The 16,530-nt window shown below is 39.0% G+C and overlaps 3 protein-coding genes across 3 annotated transcripts in view; 1 reads left to right on the forward strand and 2 right to left on the reverse strand.

Moving 5' to 3' along the window:
* Window positions 1-16,530, forward strand: part of LOC128260464 (cytosolic endo-beta-N-acetylglucosaminidase) — a 51,230-nt gene that overhangs the window by 24,236 nt on the left and 10,464 nt on the right. The gene's annotated exons all lie outside the window — the stretch shown is intronic.
* Window positions 2,240-5,524, reverse strand: LOC128260479 (uncharacterized). The gene is made up of 5 exons (XM_052993526.1): window positions 4,813-5,524; window positions 3,888-4,284; window positions 3,049-3,529; window positions 2,769-2,914; window positions 2,240-2,706 (listed from the first exon to the last, which is right to left on the reverse strand). Exons 1-5 carry the CDS (start codon window positions 5,386-5,388, stop codon window positions 2,396-2,398), a joined length of 1,911 nt encoding a protein of 636 aa, XP_052849486.1. The 5' UTR covers window positions 5,389-5,524; the 3' UTR covers window positions 2,240-2,395.
* Window positions 5,920-10,118, reverse strand: LOC128260463 (DNA ligase 1). Its single transcript, XM_052993498.1, has 2 exons — window positions 9,592-10,118; window positions 5,920-8,203 (listed from the first exon to the last, which is right to left on the reverse strand). The coding sequence occupies exons 1-2, from the start codon at window positions 9,875-9,877 to the stop codon at window positions 6,183-6,185; spliced, it is 2,307 nt and encodes a 768-aa protein (XP_052849458.1). The 5' UTR covers window positions 9,878-10,118; the 3' UTR covers window positions 5,920-6,182.

The following is a 16,530-nucleotide window of genomic DNA, read 5'->3' on the forward strand; positions in this document are numbered from 1 at the left end:
TGGTCCGTCTTTGTCCTTTGCCCCTCCAAAGAGCCCCCCACTTGGACACTTTTCCCAGCGTTCGTTATCAGTGGACACGAAGTCAACGTTCAACGCCAGGTGAACTCAATTGGCACCTGAACAAGCCAGCCACACCTGTGCATATAAGTTTTTCATTTTCATGCACTGAGAAGAGAACTAAAAATGATAATTTAGTTTAAAATACTATGACACCTATTATAATCTTAAAAAATGGTATACAAATTAAGCATGAACAATGAAAAATCCGTTTTTTAATACTCAAATTGCCATGCTTAAAAAATAAAAATTGTTCGAAGCTTACCATTTTATTTAATAAGATTCTACCCATAAACAGCAATTAAAAACGAAACCTATATTTATATTTAAATGTTAAGTGTCAGTAAGCTTAGACTTCTTTGTAAACGTGTAAGCTTAAGCGGCAGGAAGTTGCTATTTCAGTTGCTCTTTTTCCGTCCATTTGCTCCTTCTTTGCCCCTCGGCGTTGATTTGGAGTGCTGTTTATGCATGCAACAGGGCGTATGAGTGCTGGCTAATTGGCTCGAGGTGGCAGCGCAGGTCACACAGCAACAAGTGCGGCTCAAACTGCTGAGTGCACTGTGGTTTGAGCAGCACTGGTTCACTGGTAGCCACCAAAAAAAACATTTTAATTGTATATAAAACACTGTGAGCTTTAATAATAACAATATATATATATATATATATATATATTAAATATCACTTTTTATTACACTGTACAAATCTTGTCAGATAAATAACAAGAAAATAACAAAATAACAAATAACAAACTGATTTTACAGAATGCTTTATTATTTTTTAGATCGTAATTATTCCCATACTCACACAAATAAGTTCGACACATTTGCGTTTGTAAACAAAAAACAATTGCTTAAACACAAGCATTTGTTAAAATTGACTTAATATGAATTACATAATTTTTTTTTACTTTTGCATTACAAACAGCTTGACATTCACTGTGTCTTGATGACTGGGTCGAGTTCTGCTTAAACTTTCGTAAAAGTAGGTCAGCGTATTTTTAAACATATTTTGTTGGCATAATATTCATAAAGAGTTGTATTAAATATATACATTTTCGCCAACATTTTAAATAGCTTATTAAACTGTTGTCGTCAAAAAGTAAATAGCATTATGTTTTTGTATTTAACTTAAAATTTTGATTTAACGAATTTATTGTTGGTAATTTGGTAATCTATCTTCAGGCGTGTATTTCAATGCTGTTGTATAGAATTCAAAATTGGTTCCATATATTTTCCTATGGCCTTCGGACTGTTAAATAGTTTAAGATTACCCAAATCGGTTGCAATTTCTCCCATCGCCCCCAAAGTTTTGTAGGCGCTGACAGTTCAATTGAAATGCAGCTGGTAGCTTGCTTTTTGCTCGACTTTGCTTGTTTTGTATTTATTTATTGTTTTCGGTCGCATTTCGGCGACACTCCGCATGGCATGGCTTGTTGCGCTATTGCCAAAAACAATAAAGCGGCAAAAGCAAAACATTTAATTGGCGGCTGCCCCCTGTCCATCTCACTTTTTTTGTCGGGTAACTTTCTTTCCGCAAAAAAAGCGAAATAAAAAGCGGACACCCACACTCCCGCTGGCATACAAATGAAGAGTAATAGTCGAAGCCCCCTCGAAAACCCCGCCCCTGCTGCGCGGCTTATGCAAAGTTTTAGCCGAATAAAAAACAAAAACAACGGAGAGCATACCAACAACAAAAGACATTTGCGACTGATGTGAAAAATAAAAGCAATTAAAAATCATAAATAAATATTGCAATAATTGTCGTATAATCGCCGCCGTAAAGGGTAGACAAAAAAGCATAATTAAATAATTCCGGTGGCTCTTGGCATTTATTGTTATATAATATCGCCCCGAATTTGGGGGTTATTGTTTTTCACGGCCCTAATGGCCCACCATTTCTTTGTATTTCTTTCTTTCGGGGCATTTGTTGTAAACATTTTTTCCCGCGCTTCGCTTACTAATTTAGCTATTGCAACATTTTGGGCCAACGCTAAATGCTGTGAAAATTCAACACTTTGTGTCGAAGTGCTAGCGTGGGAGAATTCGCATTTAACCCATTTTTAGTTCGGACCACAAATTTCAAATTTTAGTTTTGTGCATTATTTGGATTTAAGTGAGATCTAAAAGCCAACAAATTTCATCAAAATGTGTATAGATTTCCAAAGTAAAAATCAAAAACCGTGTTAGATATAATTGTATATTAACAAGTCAAAATTTAAATCCTATAGTAAAAACCTATTACATTTTAATAGTTTGCTAGTTACATACAACTGAGCCAGCAGTTGTCAACTTAATATTCCATTGCAAAACTGGAATAGGTTGTTCTGGTTACATTTTCTTTATAACAATACACTACTACTGGATGCCTGGGAGCTCATTGGAGTTGCTGTGCTTATGGGACTGCGTTTGCGGGATTTCCGCATCGACATATCCGACTGCCGCAATCGCCGTATTTCCAGTTCGTAGTTGTTAACATTGATGCAGATGGCAATAAAGGCCACCAGTTTCGGCGACTTTAGATCGCTGGCCAATTGCCTGGCCTTGGCCAGGGATTCCTTTAGCTTCTCAAATCGATTCAGTACGGCATGTACTTGGCATCCGAGGAACACGCTGTTGAACCGCCAGATCAAACTATTGCAGCTGCGCGCCTCTGGGTGTTTAAACAGGTTAGCGGGTCTGGAGAACTGTGTCAATGGGTTAAGCTTAACCCACCGTTAAAGGCCTTTTGGACCACCATCAGGCACTTGTCGAAGCGCGACCCCTTGAAGTGGCAGCGCGCAATCTCGAATAACAAATAGGATCGCTCGATCGGATAGCGGGAGTGACGCAGCCGATTCCCCAGATGCTCCAGCTTCTGGCTGCAAAAAAAAAAACAATTTTAAGACCGATTAAACTTAAATAATAAATAAATTGTTTTTTCTTTTGCCACTAATTTTACTTTTGGTTTGATATACTAAAGTTCCCATTTATTGCGGGGAATTAGCTCACTCACTTGATGCGGCTGTGCCGTTCCTTCTCCCGACCGATCTCCAGATAGATATTGGACCCCCCCAAGCTGACGGTCATGTCGCGCACCTTCTCCGATCGAAATTGATATAAAATGTGTCGATTCTGGGCCTCCAGGAAGTCCACATTGTCGGGCACGGTGCAGCGGTCGCAGTAGGCCAGTGCCAGCGTATTGTAGACATCGTTGAGGAACTCCCACTTCCAGGGCAGCGTTCGCTGCGTCTTCAGCTCGAAATGTGCGGACATTGTCCGCTCCACGTAGTCGGACAGCCCCTCCGGATCGCGGCCCTCCCTGCGGCGCCTGTGCAACTCGTGCAGCATCCTCAGGCAGTCGCGTCGCGTCTGGTATTGGGCGTGGAACAGGTGCATCTCCCGCCGACGCTGCCGCCGCTCCTGCTCCCCGATCCGCCCGTGCCGCTGCATCGTGTACAACCGGTTGTACAGCGGATTCCGGGCATGCATCATTTCTAATTGGTTTTCGAAAATTGGAAAATATATTAATCCCAAATGATATTTTAATTTCGAATTATTGAAAACACCAAATTAATTCAAAGAATTTCATTGTCATTATTACTAATGATTGAAAATACTCATTTGATTTCAACATGTTAGGGTTTTCATTTAAATTTCTAACTAATAAAGAAAGTATGTATTTTAACTATTTAAATTTTCTAATTTTTTTTTTAAAGTACTTAATACATGGGCAATACGAAGTTTGAAAAATCAACAATAAAAAGATTGAATGGTAAAACTTGCCTTAAAAATTTTGATTTTTTTTTGTAGATAAATGAATTAAAGTATAGTACTTTAAAAATCTAGTAAGACGTACCATAAACCGCCGGACAATTGTGTACTGCTCCTCGCTGAGTTGGCGCAGGGGGGCTGTGGTCATCAGCCTCAGCGGATCGAGAAAGTTGCGGTCGCTGCGCAGATGACGTAATAGCGCAACGTCAACGGCGCTGCGGCCCATGTAGTTGTAGTTGTACAGGCGTTCGCTCAGCCGCCGACGTGCTTTTTCCAATGGGGTTAACTGTACCGGCGCCTTGACGAGGACGCTCTGAACGTCGCACTGCCCCCGTTCGCGCATCTCCTTCCAGAGGGGGCGTGGCACCTGGGCGGCAAGCTCCTTTTGCCGGCGGGCGACCTCCCCAAGGACTTCGCAATGCTGCTGCATAAAAGGCCGCAGCGATTCGCCCAAGGTGTCATCGAAAACGCCAAGGATCTACAGTCAGTGTGGGGAATAAACTTATATAACATTACTCTGCCTTTTCCTGATGGCAGATAAGACCTGATTATTATTAATAACTAGGTTATTAAGACACACGAAAACAAAAGACTTTAAAATCTGTAAAAACTTTTAATTTAAGAAGTATTTAATTGGCTCAAGGACGTAAAATGCCTTCAACACAAAAATAAAAATATTTTAAAGTTGTAAGAGCCACATAGAACATACAAATTTGCCAAAATCAATATTCCCATGTATCATTATTGCCAAGTTTAAGTTTTTTTTAAGTTTTTTTTTTTTTGCTTTTAACCAAAATAAAATTGAGTTCAGAAAATAAAATCTTTTTGGCTATAAGATTATGCTTAGATGGATAGGTCTCCCAAATATTTTCTACCTGTTTTGTAAATTACTTTTCTAGATTTCTTTAGTTCGGAGGAGTTTTTGTAGGTAATTTTAAATTAAAAGAGTGCTTCTGAAGCAATTTGGGATATAATAATTTGATTAGAGGGATGAGTGGGCAATCACCTTCTGTTTGATCTGGCGAAAGCGGCTGTCGGCGAACTGTCCACCGAAGGGACGCCCTTCCAGGTGGAGCGTGGTGAGGCCGCTTTCGAATTCGTTGGCATCGACCAGGGCGTCGCACTTCTCGGCAATGATCCCGGTGGCGACCAGGGCGCAGGCCTCATTGGGGCGGCGGAACAGCTCCAGGGCGCGCTGAGCTCGCCGGACATCGAGGAGGGCCAGCTCCGGACGGGCCATCGACCGCTGGCAGCGACTCCGCAGAAACAGGGACTTGTAGTCCCCGCGGCACACGCCCGCCTCCGCATCGAAACAGCTGCGAAGGTGGGCGGGGCCGGTATTGCGGGCCATTGGGCAGCTGGGTGGAGCGGGGGGCGGCGCCGCCTCCTTGCAGACGGTCATCGCCCGCCCGAAACTGTCCAGCGCCGAGCGTTTCAGCTGGCGGCGGTTGTAGAAGATGCCCCAATCCCCGTAGATCTGCGACTGCATGCAGGAGCGCCAATCGACCCGCTGCCAGGGGCGGAGCTGCGGCAGCAGGGGGGCCAGCACGCCCCCATTGGCCAGCCCACTCGTCCAGGACATTCTCTGCTCTCCTACGGCTAATTTCGAAGTACTCACTAATTTGGGCCAACCCGAAATTTGGCAAGAAACTAACCAAAATCATTCACCCAACGGGAACTTTAACAAATGGAGCAAAGCCAAAATGATGGGAAATAATATTGGGACTTTCAGTACAACTCAATATTATTTTATTATTGTTTTATTTAAAATGCATATTCACCTCTTTTAATAAATTGCCTTGATGAGCTTTTCTTTGGTTTTCAAGATGGTTTAAGTTTTTAAAATTATTATTAGGTTTTTTTCGCTTAAGGGCATTTCTAATATTTTAAGATGCCTACAAACAAATTAAAGTGCATATTTTCATGTAACATTTTTTCTAAACTGGCTTTTAATTTTTTTTTTAGGCATTTTTTAATCATATTAAATGGCGTTGATAACTGGCTGCAATATAATTGTTGCTTATAAAACAAAAATTAACTACATAAAACTTTTTCGAAAGCTTACAACAAAACATTTGGCTTCAGGGTATTTCAAATAGAAAATGCTCAGTTTAAAATAACTGAAATCAGCCTTTTGATGTTGACCAACCTATGGTTAAATTTTGAAGTTGAATTTTCCATTGCTCTTCTCCAAACCCCTGATATTAACTTGAAATTTGCAGTCGTTAAATTACAATTATGATTTATTTCGCTTGAGTTTGGCTTTGAGTTGGTTTCAATAAATACAATAAATACGTATTAATTAACAGGCTTCAACGTTTATCATTAACAATTCATTAACAATTACGAATTACATTTAATTAAGTTGAGGGGGGGTTAATGGATTTTCCTCAATGGGCGTGTCAGGGGGCTGGACAGGCGGCGGGTGCGCAGACGTCGACGTCGGGACAACGACTTCGCTGCCGGCGTCGCCTTTTCATTTTCATTTTCATTTACATTTGCATTTGCGTATGCATTTGCAATGCCATATCCATTTTCTTCGATTTTCACAGCACTTTCTTCTGGTTTTGCTGCTGCTGCGGATTCTTCTGCAGCCTCTTCTTCGTCTTCGTCTTCCTCCTCGGCATCGTCCTCTTCCTCCTCCTCCTCCTCCTCATCTTCATCCTCCTCCGCCTCTTCGTCTCCATCTCCTTCTTCATTATCATCTTCCGCTGCCTCTTCCCCTTCCTTTTCTTCAGCTGCAGTGTCATCGATGGACTCTGGCTTGACCTTTTCTCTATGACCTATCTTCACCTCTTTCTCCTCTTTCTTTTCTCCCTCTTTAATCCCCTCATTTGCCTGCTCTTCCTTTTTGTTCGGGGGTTCCTTCACCTGGTTTTTTTTCTCCACCTCATCATCATCATCATCGTCCACGTTTATCTCATTATCGCTATCGTTTTCGATTTCAACAGCCAGTGTTGTCGCCTCTTCTTCCGTTTCTCCCTCCTCGTCTTCTGCCTCCTCTTCCTCGTCTGTCTCCTCCTCTTTCTCCGCCTCTTCCGCTGTCTTCTCGTACCCTTCTTCTACTGTCTTCTCCCCATTGTTTGTGTCATCAATAACAACAATGTTTGGCTTGTTAAATGTCGCGGCTGTTGATGTTGTTGCTGTTGCTGTTGTTGTTGTTGGTATTTTAGTTGTTGTCGGTATTTTCGTTGTAGTTGTTGTTGTTGTGGGCGCCTCAGTGGCTTTTATTGAATTGGTAATTGTTTCAATTACCTGACTTGGCCTCGGGCCACTCTCGCCATAGCCATAACCATTGTCATTGTCAGGTGTCTCTTGCTCTTGCTCTTGCCCAGAGTCTTTCTCTTTCTCCGCCCCCATTGCCGTCTCTTTCGCGTCTTCTGCTGGCACTTCTTCGGTCTCTTCTTCGAGCGGTGTTTCATCTGCCTGATCGCTGGCCATTAACATTTCACTTTCGATTGGCAGGGGCTCCACCTCTCCGGTTTCTTCGTCCTCTTGATGATCTTGACTCTCCTCTTTCTCTTGATTCTCCACAAGATGATCTTCTGGCTGTGTCAGGGGTTGATAGCCCGTTGGTTGCTCCTCTTCCAAAGTATCCTCGTTATGTGCACCTGCAGGAGGTCGATTCTCCAGAGGTTGTTTCTGATCTTCTTTTAGATGATCCACCAGACCTAGTGGTTGATAGCCCTGTTGATCCTCCTGCTTTTCCAACTGATCATGTTTGAGTGGCTCGCTCAGGGTTTGATTCTTCTGAGGGTGGTAGCCCATTGGTTGATACTCCTGGCTCTTGTCTTCATTTACTTGATCTTCCAGCTTTGATTGATCCTCATTCAGTTGATCGATCAGTGGCTGATTCTTCTGAGGCTGTGTCTGCTGTGCTTGATTCTCCAACGGTTGACTTAGAGGTGGATAGCCCAAGGGTTGGTTCTCCTCCTCTTTGACCTGCTCGCTAGTAGAAGATCCAATCTTCTCAGGCTGATAGTCCTCCCCCTTGACTTCCTCCTGCGCGGGATACTCCTCCGGCTGATCCTCCAGCTCGGCGTACTCCGCGTACTCCTCCGGATCGTCACTTTGGCCAGCCGGCAGCACGGGCTGCCCGTTCTTGTCCACATACTGCAGCCCATCCAGGCCCATCTTCATGCACTGGAAGTGCATCTCGAAGAGATCCGTGGTGGCCAGTCGCACCACAAAGTCCATGCACATGTTCAGGTTGTTCCCCGCCAGGGTGACATCGGTCATCTGGACGCACATGGCCATCGGCACGCCCATCATGACGGGGATGCAGAAGGGCGCCGGATTGCGCACCGAGATCCCGTACTTCGAGGAGGGTCGGCCGTTCAGATAGACCTCCAGTTGGGCCTCCTCCAGCTGCGGCACAAAGCTCACGTTGGCGCACACTGCAATAAAGAGGCAAAATGGAAAGAAAACGCTGAATCAAAAACTGCAGACAGACGTACGTACAACAATGAAATGGAATGGAATCGTTTCGTTCAATGAATGAAAGTGGCGGGTGGCAAACTGTCTACGGATCCCAGGCGGATGAGGGGGTAACCACCACCACCATCACCACCATCACCACCATCACCACCATCACCACCACCACCGCTGCAAGCGCCAACAATTTGTGGCATTTTGATTGGCGAATGCTGGCATGTCACGAAGCGAAGCGGAGCGAAATGGTAATGGAAATGGAAACCACCGATCGCATTGTAGTCTCCGGCATGCGCCGCCAACTCACCGCCAAGATTTCGGTTTCTTGGCCAAGGAAATCGGCCTGGAATCCAAACTGACTCCAAACTGAGAGCCATTGCCACCACCCGCAGGCCAGGAGCCACGATTTGGACCGGGCTAAGTGATCGCTGCGATCCTAATCACTGCATAACCACATGGCTAGTGGGCGATTACCCAGGGGCCTACTAAACCACTACTTATTACTGGATATTAAGATATTAAGGCTAAACAGCATACTGAAACTAAAACCTTTAAAACATTTTCAAACATCCTATTTGCTCGAAATAACTAATAATCACCCGAAAAACATTAATAAAATCTAATCTGAAACTAAACTATGCGTACTTTAACCAAGATATAAAATAAATACAGCAATATCTTATTTATTTATACCTTTCATGTATAATTATTTTATAATAATATTGCAAATTGCATAAGATATCGTTGTATTTAATTTAAGTCTCGGTAAATCTTTAAAATCTACAAGGATTCCTAAGTATAAATATTTCTATTACTGAAATTTTACAACCCATAAAATTAGAAATATTATTTTAAATAAATTTTGCTAATAGTCCCTTAAATCGATTTGACAGCTAAATATAAATATAAGTCCACAGATTTATAGAGTGTTTTAACATTTATTTATTTATTATTTATTTATTTTATTATCAATATTTATTCGAAGAATTATTACTTATAAAGAAACCTCATAGCTTCGCCTTCAATTCTTATTGCTTATTTAAATCATTTTAAATATTATTTTTTCAAGTCCAAAAAACCATATATAGATAGGCAAAACACGTTTTAAAATTGCAGTTCTCTCGTAATAAATAATTTAAAAGTATAAATTAAATTAAAATAATATACATAATAATTTGGCTTACTAATTTTAGAAAACTGTCATAAAAGTAGCAGTGAACCCCTCATTCCTTTTGCTATTTAAAAAGAAAACTTTAAACTGCTAAAGAGGCATAAATATGCCTTAAAATTTCCCAAAGTTTCATGAATTGCTTATCTTGCAATATATTGCGAAAAGAATATATATTTTGCTCACCTTTCTGGTCGAATCGGTACTGATCGACCTTGAGACCGGCGCAGCATCCGCAGGTCGGTCCGCTGCACTCGCAGGGCTGGCCAAAGGTGGACCAGATGGAGCCCTTCTCCGAGTACTTGACACTGGCCAAATTGCGACCCCGGGACACACTGACCGTGGGTGGTAAATACGGCTGGTGCGATTTCAGTTCGTAGAAGATCAGGCCGTTGCTGTAGCTGCGCGAAGATATATCCGCGGGGCAGACGATCAGCACGAGGGCTAAGCTCAAACCGATCCAGGGAATCATTTCCACAAATGGATAGTTTCCACAAAACACACAGAAAAAAAATGCAGAAGACCACTGAACAAAAAATGTGCGGATCGCGACTCAAGAAATTTTGTGATTAACTTGGGAAAAATCCGGATCACTTCTTCTTAAAAGATAGACGGTAACGGTATAGCCGTGGCAATTCGAATGGCAATACCACTTATTCAGTGGCTCTGGAGCAATGACAACCGCTCGCGATCGACGACAATTAAATATTAAAACGCTGAACGCGACGAGCGTTAGCTTAAAAATGAAATGGAAACCGCCGGCCGAAGAAGTTGGCAGCGGCAGCGACAGCGACGGGCGACTGCGAATGCGGTTGAGGCCAAAATGTTGCTGCTGGGAGCCACGGCAGCAACAGCAACATTAAACAGCAACAACAGCAACATCCAACGGCAGCAGCAACCTCGTTAAATTGTCGCTCGTTGCGGCTGTTTGCTGTTTTTGCGAGTAAACCATTTGTACACTACCCTCAAAATAGGGTACCAGAAATAATAAAATAGACTTGGCATTTCGATTAAAGATATTGTTTTTTATTTATTTTTAGATGTTCTGAGATAACCAGCCAATGTCAATACTATGTCAATGTTATATGTCAGCGCAATATACATATTTTAAAATTTAATAATAGCGTAGCTGCCATTCAAAGTATAAATAATAGTATTTTAATTCAATGTCATTTATTTGATGCTGATATCGTATTTATCGTACTTATTGTATTTGACATAATTGTGCTTTCTGCCTGAGATATACAATCTATAGAAAAATATAAAATCCGATTAAGAGTATTCCATATTCCCCTTAAACTTGTAGACAATTTATTTCTTATCAGCAGCGGCAAATCGTCAATTGCTGTTGTTGCTGCTGCTGCAACATTGTTTTTGCCATTGTTGTTACTGTTTCTGTTTCTGTTACTGTTAGTGCTGCTGTTCGTGTTGTTGGAATTTTTACTGTAGCCGCTGCTTTGTTTATTTGTCTTTTAAGTCGATGTTGCTGCTGTGTCTGCAGCAGTTGCTGTTGCTATTGCTATTGCTGTTGCTGCTGCTGCCGCTTTGCTTTGCTTTGTTGCGTGTGCCGAACGTTTTTTTTTTCGGGTGACAGTGACAAGAAAATTGCGACGATCGTGACTGGCTGGGAAAGCCAAAAACAACAAATCTCTACACTCCCTACCGCATTCGTTGTTGTTGTTGTTGTTGTTGTTGTTACGCAAAGCACTTGGGGCAGGTCATGGCCTCATGGACAATCTCTCAGCGATTTTCGAACTGGGAACCATTTACCACCGTCGGAAGTTATGGTTATGGCCGTCGCTGTTTGCCATAAACAAGGCTGATTTATCGATCCAATTGTCGCATCTGTGACTGCCAGTAGGGGACTTGTCACCCGTTTATTCCCTGCTTCACATCATCCTTTCCCCAATTTGTCCTTCTCATAGGCATATATAAGTTTATGAATCAATACTGTGGGCACCCACAAAATTATTAATTGAAAATTGACTAAACAAAGGCAAAACCTTACTACCAATATGCTTTTTTAATTAACGATACTTTGCCCAATTTTTGAACGTGTTTATGTATTTGATTATTTGTTTTTTTATATTTTATGCCGGGATGAAATCTAATCAGGAATTTGGCTGAACTTTATACACTCTGTGGGCAAAAGTGAACAAAAAGTGGTATTTGTTTTCCAGTTTACTGAGTTTTAGGCACTTTGTGGACTAGGGTAAAAAGATTTTTATTTGTATCTTTTATAGCTAAGAAAAATTGAACTTAAGATTTTAGGTATTATTATGTTAATAAGTGTTTAATATAAACCAATGATCATAAATATATTGCTAGCATGTCAATCTGTAATGTAAAAGAAATTGGTTATTTCTTTAAAAATACTTCAGGGAAATGATTATATTTTTTAATAAATGTAATACATCTGTGTGTAATGTATCTTTTGTTTAAAAGCTGCATCTAACCAATGGTTAAGTTCGTAGGACCCGCAGATCTAGATCTACGCTTTCACCTCTTGTGACTTAATTTATATTTAATAGTTTTGTTTGTTGAACGATTTGTTTGGCTCTATGTTAGCAGAGATATAATATATTTTCGGACCCTTTGAGCATCATGTCATTTGGATCGCGGCGTATTTCGGTGGCTATTTTGGGTACCGGTCCCAATCGCCTTCGGGCCCTAATATTGCATAATGTCTGGCCCAGACTCAGAGACTGCAATCTCGTTAAGCGTTAAGGGGGACAGACCAGACACTTGCCAAGTTCGACGTCGACGATTCAACTCGCCTTTGAAGCGGTGAAAATAAAGCAAAATGGAAATGGAATTGGAATTGAAAATAAAAGTGTCGTCGCCAACAATTAACACTAATAAGCTGGAGCTGGAGCTGGAGCTGGCGCTGCGGTGCAATGTGCTTTCGTTTATGTAATGGGCCGTCGCATCCGCCGACATCGTCATTATCAGCTGACTCGCTTATTGGGCATTATTATTCATTACTGATAATATCAATTTGGCACGCCCGCAAGTCTTTCTCTGTGACTTTGTGGCCCTTACGCAAAACTAATGCCCCAGCTCAAATAAGTGGGTCACTATTCAAAGTGGAGCTTGCAACGGTTTTTGACCACCGCTATTTCTGGTTTAAAACAAGTCGATAGCTTTTTATAGAAACAGGACTTTCCTAAATATGTCAGAGCTTTAAGCTCAGGAAGAAAATAAGGTAGGACTTCTTGCTAGATTAGTCTAAAGCTATACTATAAAGCTCTTACTATTTGAAAATCATTTGGAACACATTAATGTTAATATAAATAATAAATAAATATTGAATGTTTTAGTATCCCCAGAGAATCAAGGTGTTTGGTTCCAAATGTAACAGATGCTCTGGAAAAGAAGTAAAGTGACAATATTATAAATGCATTATCAACTTTCGCTTTTTTGCCCTGCTATGTGCAGTGTCATGTCGGGTTATGTAAAATGCACAAATGCAACTAAAGGTTTTGCTGTGCATAAAATAATAAGCAAAAGGAAAGCTAAACTTCCGGATCAATATTTAAAACGCTTTTGCCAAAACATCACAACAAAAATTCAATGTAAAACATTTAATCATAATGTAAACCAAAAATACCGTATAAATCAGTCGATGTATCAAAAGCCACGGAAATAATGGTCAGATCATAGAATGTCATACACCGTTGAATTCGTAATAAAATTTCCAATTGAATGACATTCACAGTTAAAATTTTTCAGATTTTCAAATTTCTGCAAAAAAGTCAGAAATTTGGAGAAAAATTAATTTCTCAAAAAACGTTTTTCTAAATTCTATTTCTGTGTCAAAACAAAATGAATTGTTTTAAATCGATCAGGGACGGATGGTATAGGTTGCCAGATGTTCAAAATGGCAACTCTTTTGACTTTGGGTCTTATTTTGGCAAAGTTACAACAAAAAGACTCTTCAGAAATAATTTAGTTTGAAAAACCCTGGGAAATAATGCTCAAAATGTGGAATGTCATACACCGTTGAATTCGTAATAAAATTTCCAATCGAATGGCATTCACAGTTAAAATTTTTTCAGATTTTCAAATTTCTGCAAAAAATGATGATGTACCCCCTTACAAAAAAGTCAGAAATTTGGAGAAAAATACATTTTTCAAAAAACGTTTTTCTAAATTCTGTGTCAAAACAAAATTAATTGTTTTCAATCGAGTAGGGATGGATGGTATTGGTTGTCAGCTGTTCAAAATGGCAACTCTTTTGACTTTGGGTCTTGTTTTGGCAAAGTTACAACATAAAGACTCTTCAGAAATAATTTAGTTTGAAAAATCGTCAAAAATCGCAAAAAACACATTAAAAACTTGGTTTTTGTGTCAAAACCCTGGGAAATAATGCTCAAAATGTGGAATGTCATACACCGTTGAATTCGTAATAAAATTTCCAATCGAATGGCATTCACAGTTAAAATTTTTTCAGATTTTCAAATTTCTGCAAAAAATGATGATGTACCCCCTTACAAAAAAGTCAGAAATTTGGAGAAAAATACATTTTTCAAAAAACGTTTTTCTAAATTATGTTTCTGTGTCAAAACAAAATTAATTGTTTTCAATCGAATAGGGATGGATGGTATTGGTTGTCAGCTGTTCAAAATGGCAACTCTTTTGACTTTGGGTCTTATTTTGGCAAAGTTACAACATAAAGACTCTTCAGAAATAATTTAGTTTGAAAAATCGTCAAAAATCGCAAAAAACACATTAAAAACTTGGTTTTTGTGTCAAAACCCTGGGAAATAATGCTCAAAATGTGGAATGTCATACACCGTTGAATTCGTAATAAAATTTCCAATTGAATGGCATTCATAGTTAAAATTTTTTGAGATTTTCAAATTCCTGCAAAAAATGATGATGTACCCCCTTACAAAAAAGTAAGAAATTTGGACAAAAATAAATTCTTCTAAAAACGTTTTTCTAAATTCTGTTTTTGTGTCAAAACAAAATCAATCGTCTTCAATCGATCAGGGACGGATGGTATAGGTTGCCAGATGTTTAAAATGGCAACTCTTTTGACTTTGGGTCTTATTTGGGCAAAGTTACAACATAAAGACTCTTCAGAAATAATTTAGTTTGAAATATCGTCAAAAATCGCAAAAAACACATTAAAAACTTGGTTTTTGTGTCAAAACCCTGGGATATAATGCTCAAAATGTGGAATGTCATACACCGTTGAATTCGTAATAAAATTTTAAATCGAATGGCATTCACAGTTAAAATTTTTTGAGATTTTCAAATTCCTGCAAAAAATGATGATGTACCCCCTTACAAAAAAGTCAGAAATTTGGAGAAAAATACATTTTTCAAAAAACGTTTTTCTAAATTCTGTTTCTGTGTCAAAACAAAATTAATTGTTTTCAATCGAATAGGGACGAATGGTATAGGTTGCCAGATGTTCAAAATGGCAACTCTTTTGACTTTGGGTCTTATTTGGGCAAAGTTACAACATAAAGACTCTTCAGAAATAATTTAGTTTGAAATATCGTCAAAAATCGCAAAAAACACATTAAAAACTTGGTTTTTGTGTCAAAACCCTGGGATATAATGCTCAAAATGTGGAATGTCATACACCGTTGAATTCGTAATAAAATTTCCAATCGAATGGCATTCATAGTTAAAATTTTTTGAGATTTTCAAATTTCTGCAAAAAATGATGATGTACCCCCTTACAAAAAAGTCAGAAATTTGGAGAAAAATACATTTTTCAAAAAACGTTTTTCTAAATTCTGTTTCTGTGTCAAAACAAAATTAATTGTTTTCAATCGAATAGGGATGGATGGTATTGGTTGTCAGCTGTTCAAAATGGCAACTCTTTTGACTTTGGGTCTTATTTTGGCAAAGTTACAACATAAAGACTCTTCAGAAATAATTTAGTTTGAAAAATCGTCAAAAATCGCAAAACGCACATTAAAAACTTGGTTTTTGTGTCAAAACCCTGGGAAATAATGCTCAAAATGTGGAATGTCATACACCGTTGAATTCGTAATAAAATTTCCAATCAAATGGCATTCACAGTTAAAATTTTTTCAGATTTTCAAATTTCTGCAAAAAATGATGATGTACCCCCTTACAAAAAAGTCAGAAATTTGGAGAAAAATACATTTTTCAAAAAACGTTTTTCTAAATTCTGTTTCTGTGTCAAAACAAAATTAATTGTTTTCAATCGAATAGGGATGGATGGTATAGGTTGTCAGCTGTTCAAAATGGCAACTCTTTTGACTTTGGGTCTTGTTTTGGCAAAGTTACAACATAATGACTCTTCAGAAATAATTTAGTTTGAAATATCGTCAAAAATCGCAAAAAAACACATTAAAAACTTGGTTTTTGTGTCAAAACCCTGGGATATAATGCTCAAAATGTGGAATGTCATACACCGTTGAATTCGTAATAAAATTTTAAATCGAATGGCATTCACAGTTAAAATTTTTTGAGATTTTCAAATTCCTGCAAAAAATGATGATGTACCCCCTTACAAAAAAGTCAGAAATTTGGACAAAAATACATTTTTCAGAAAACGTTTTTCTTAATTCGGTTTTTGTGTCAAAACAAAATCAATGGTTTTCAATCGAATAGGGATGGATGGTATTGGTTGTCAGCTGTTCAGAATGGCAACTCTTTTGACTTTGGGTCTTATTTTGGCAAAGTTACAACAAAAAGACTCTTCAGAAATAATTTATTTTGAAAAATCGTCAAAAATCGCAAAAACACATTAAAAACTTGGTTTTTGTGTCAAAACCCTGGGAAATAATGCTCAAAATGTGGAATGTCATACACCGTTGAATTCGTAATAAAATTTCCAATCGAATGGCATTCACAGTTAAAATTTTTTCAAATTTTCAAATTTCTGCAAAAAATGATGATGTACCCCCTTACAAAAAAGTCAGAAATTTGGACAAAAATAAATTTTTCAGAAAATGTTTTTCTTAATTCGGTTTTTGTGTCAAAACAAAATCAATGGTCTTCAATCGATCAGGGACGGATGGTATAGGTTGCCAGCTGTTCAAAATGGCAACTCTTTTGACTTTGGGTCTTATTTTGGTAAAGTTATAACATAAAGACTCTTCAGAAATAATTTAGTTTGAAAAATCGTCAAAAATC

Source organism: Drosophila gunungcola (genome assembly GCF_025200985.1).
Source record: "Drosophila gunungcola strain Sukarami chromosome X unlocalized genomic scaffold, Dgunungcola_SK_2 000023F, whole genome shotgun sequence".
NCBI classification, from domain to species: Eukaryota; Metazoa; Arthropoda; class Insecta; order Diptera; family Drosophilidae; genus Drosophila; species Drosophila gunungcola.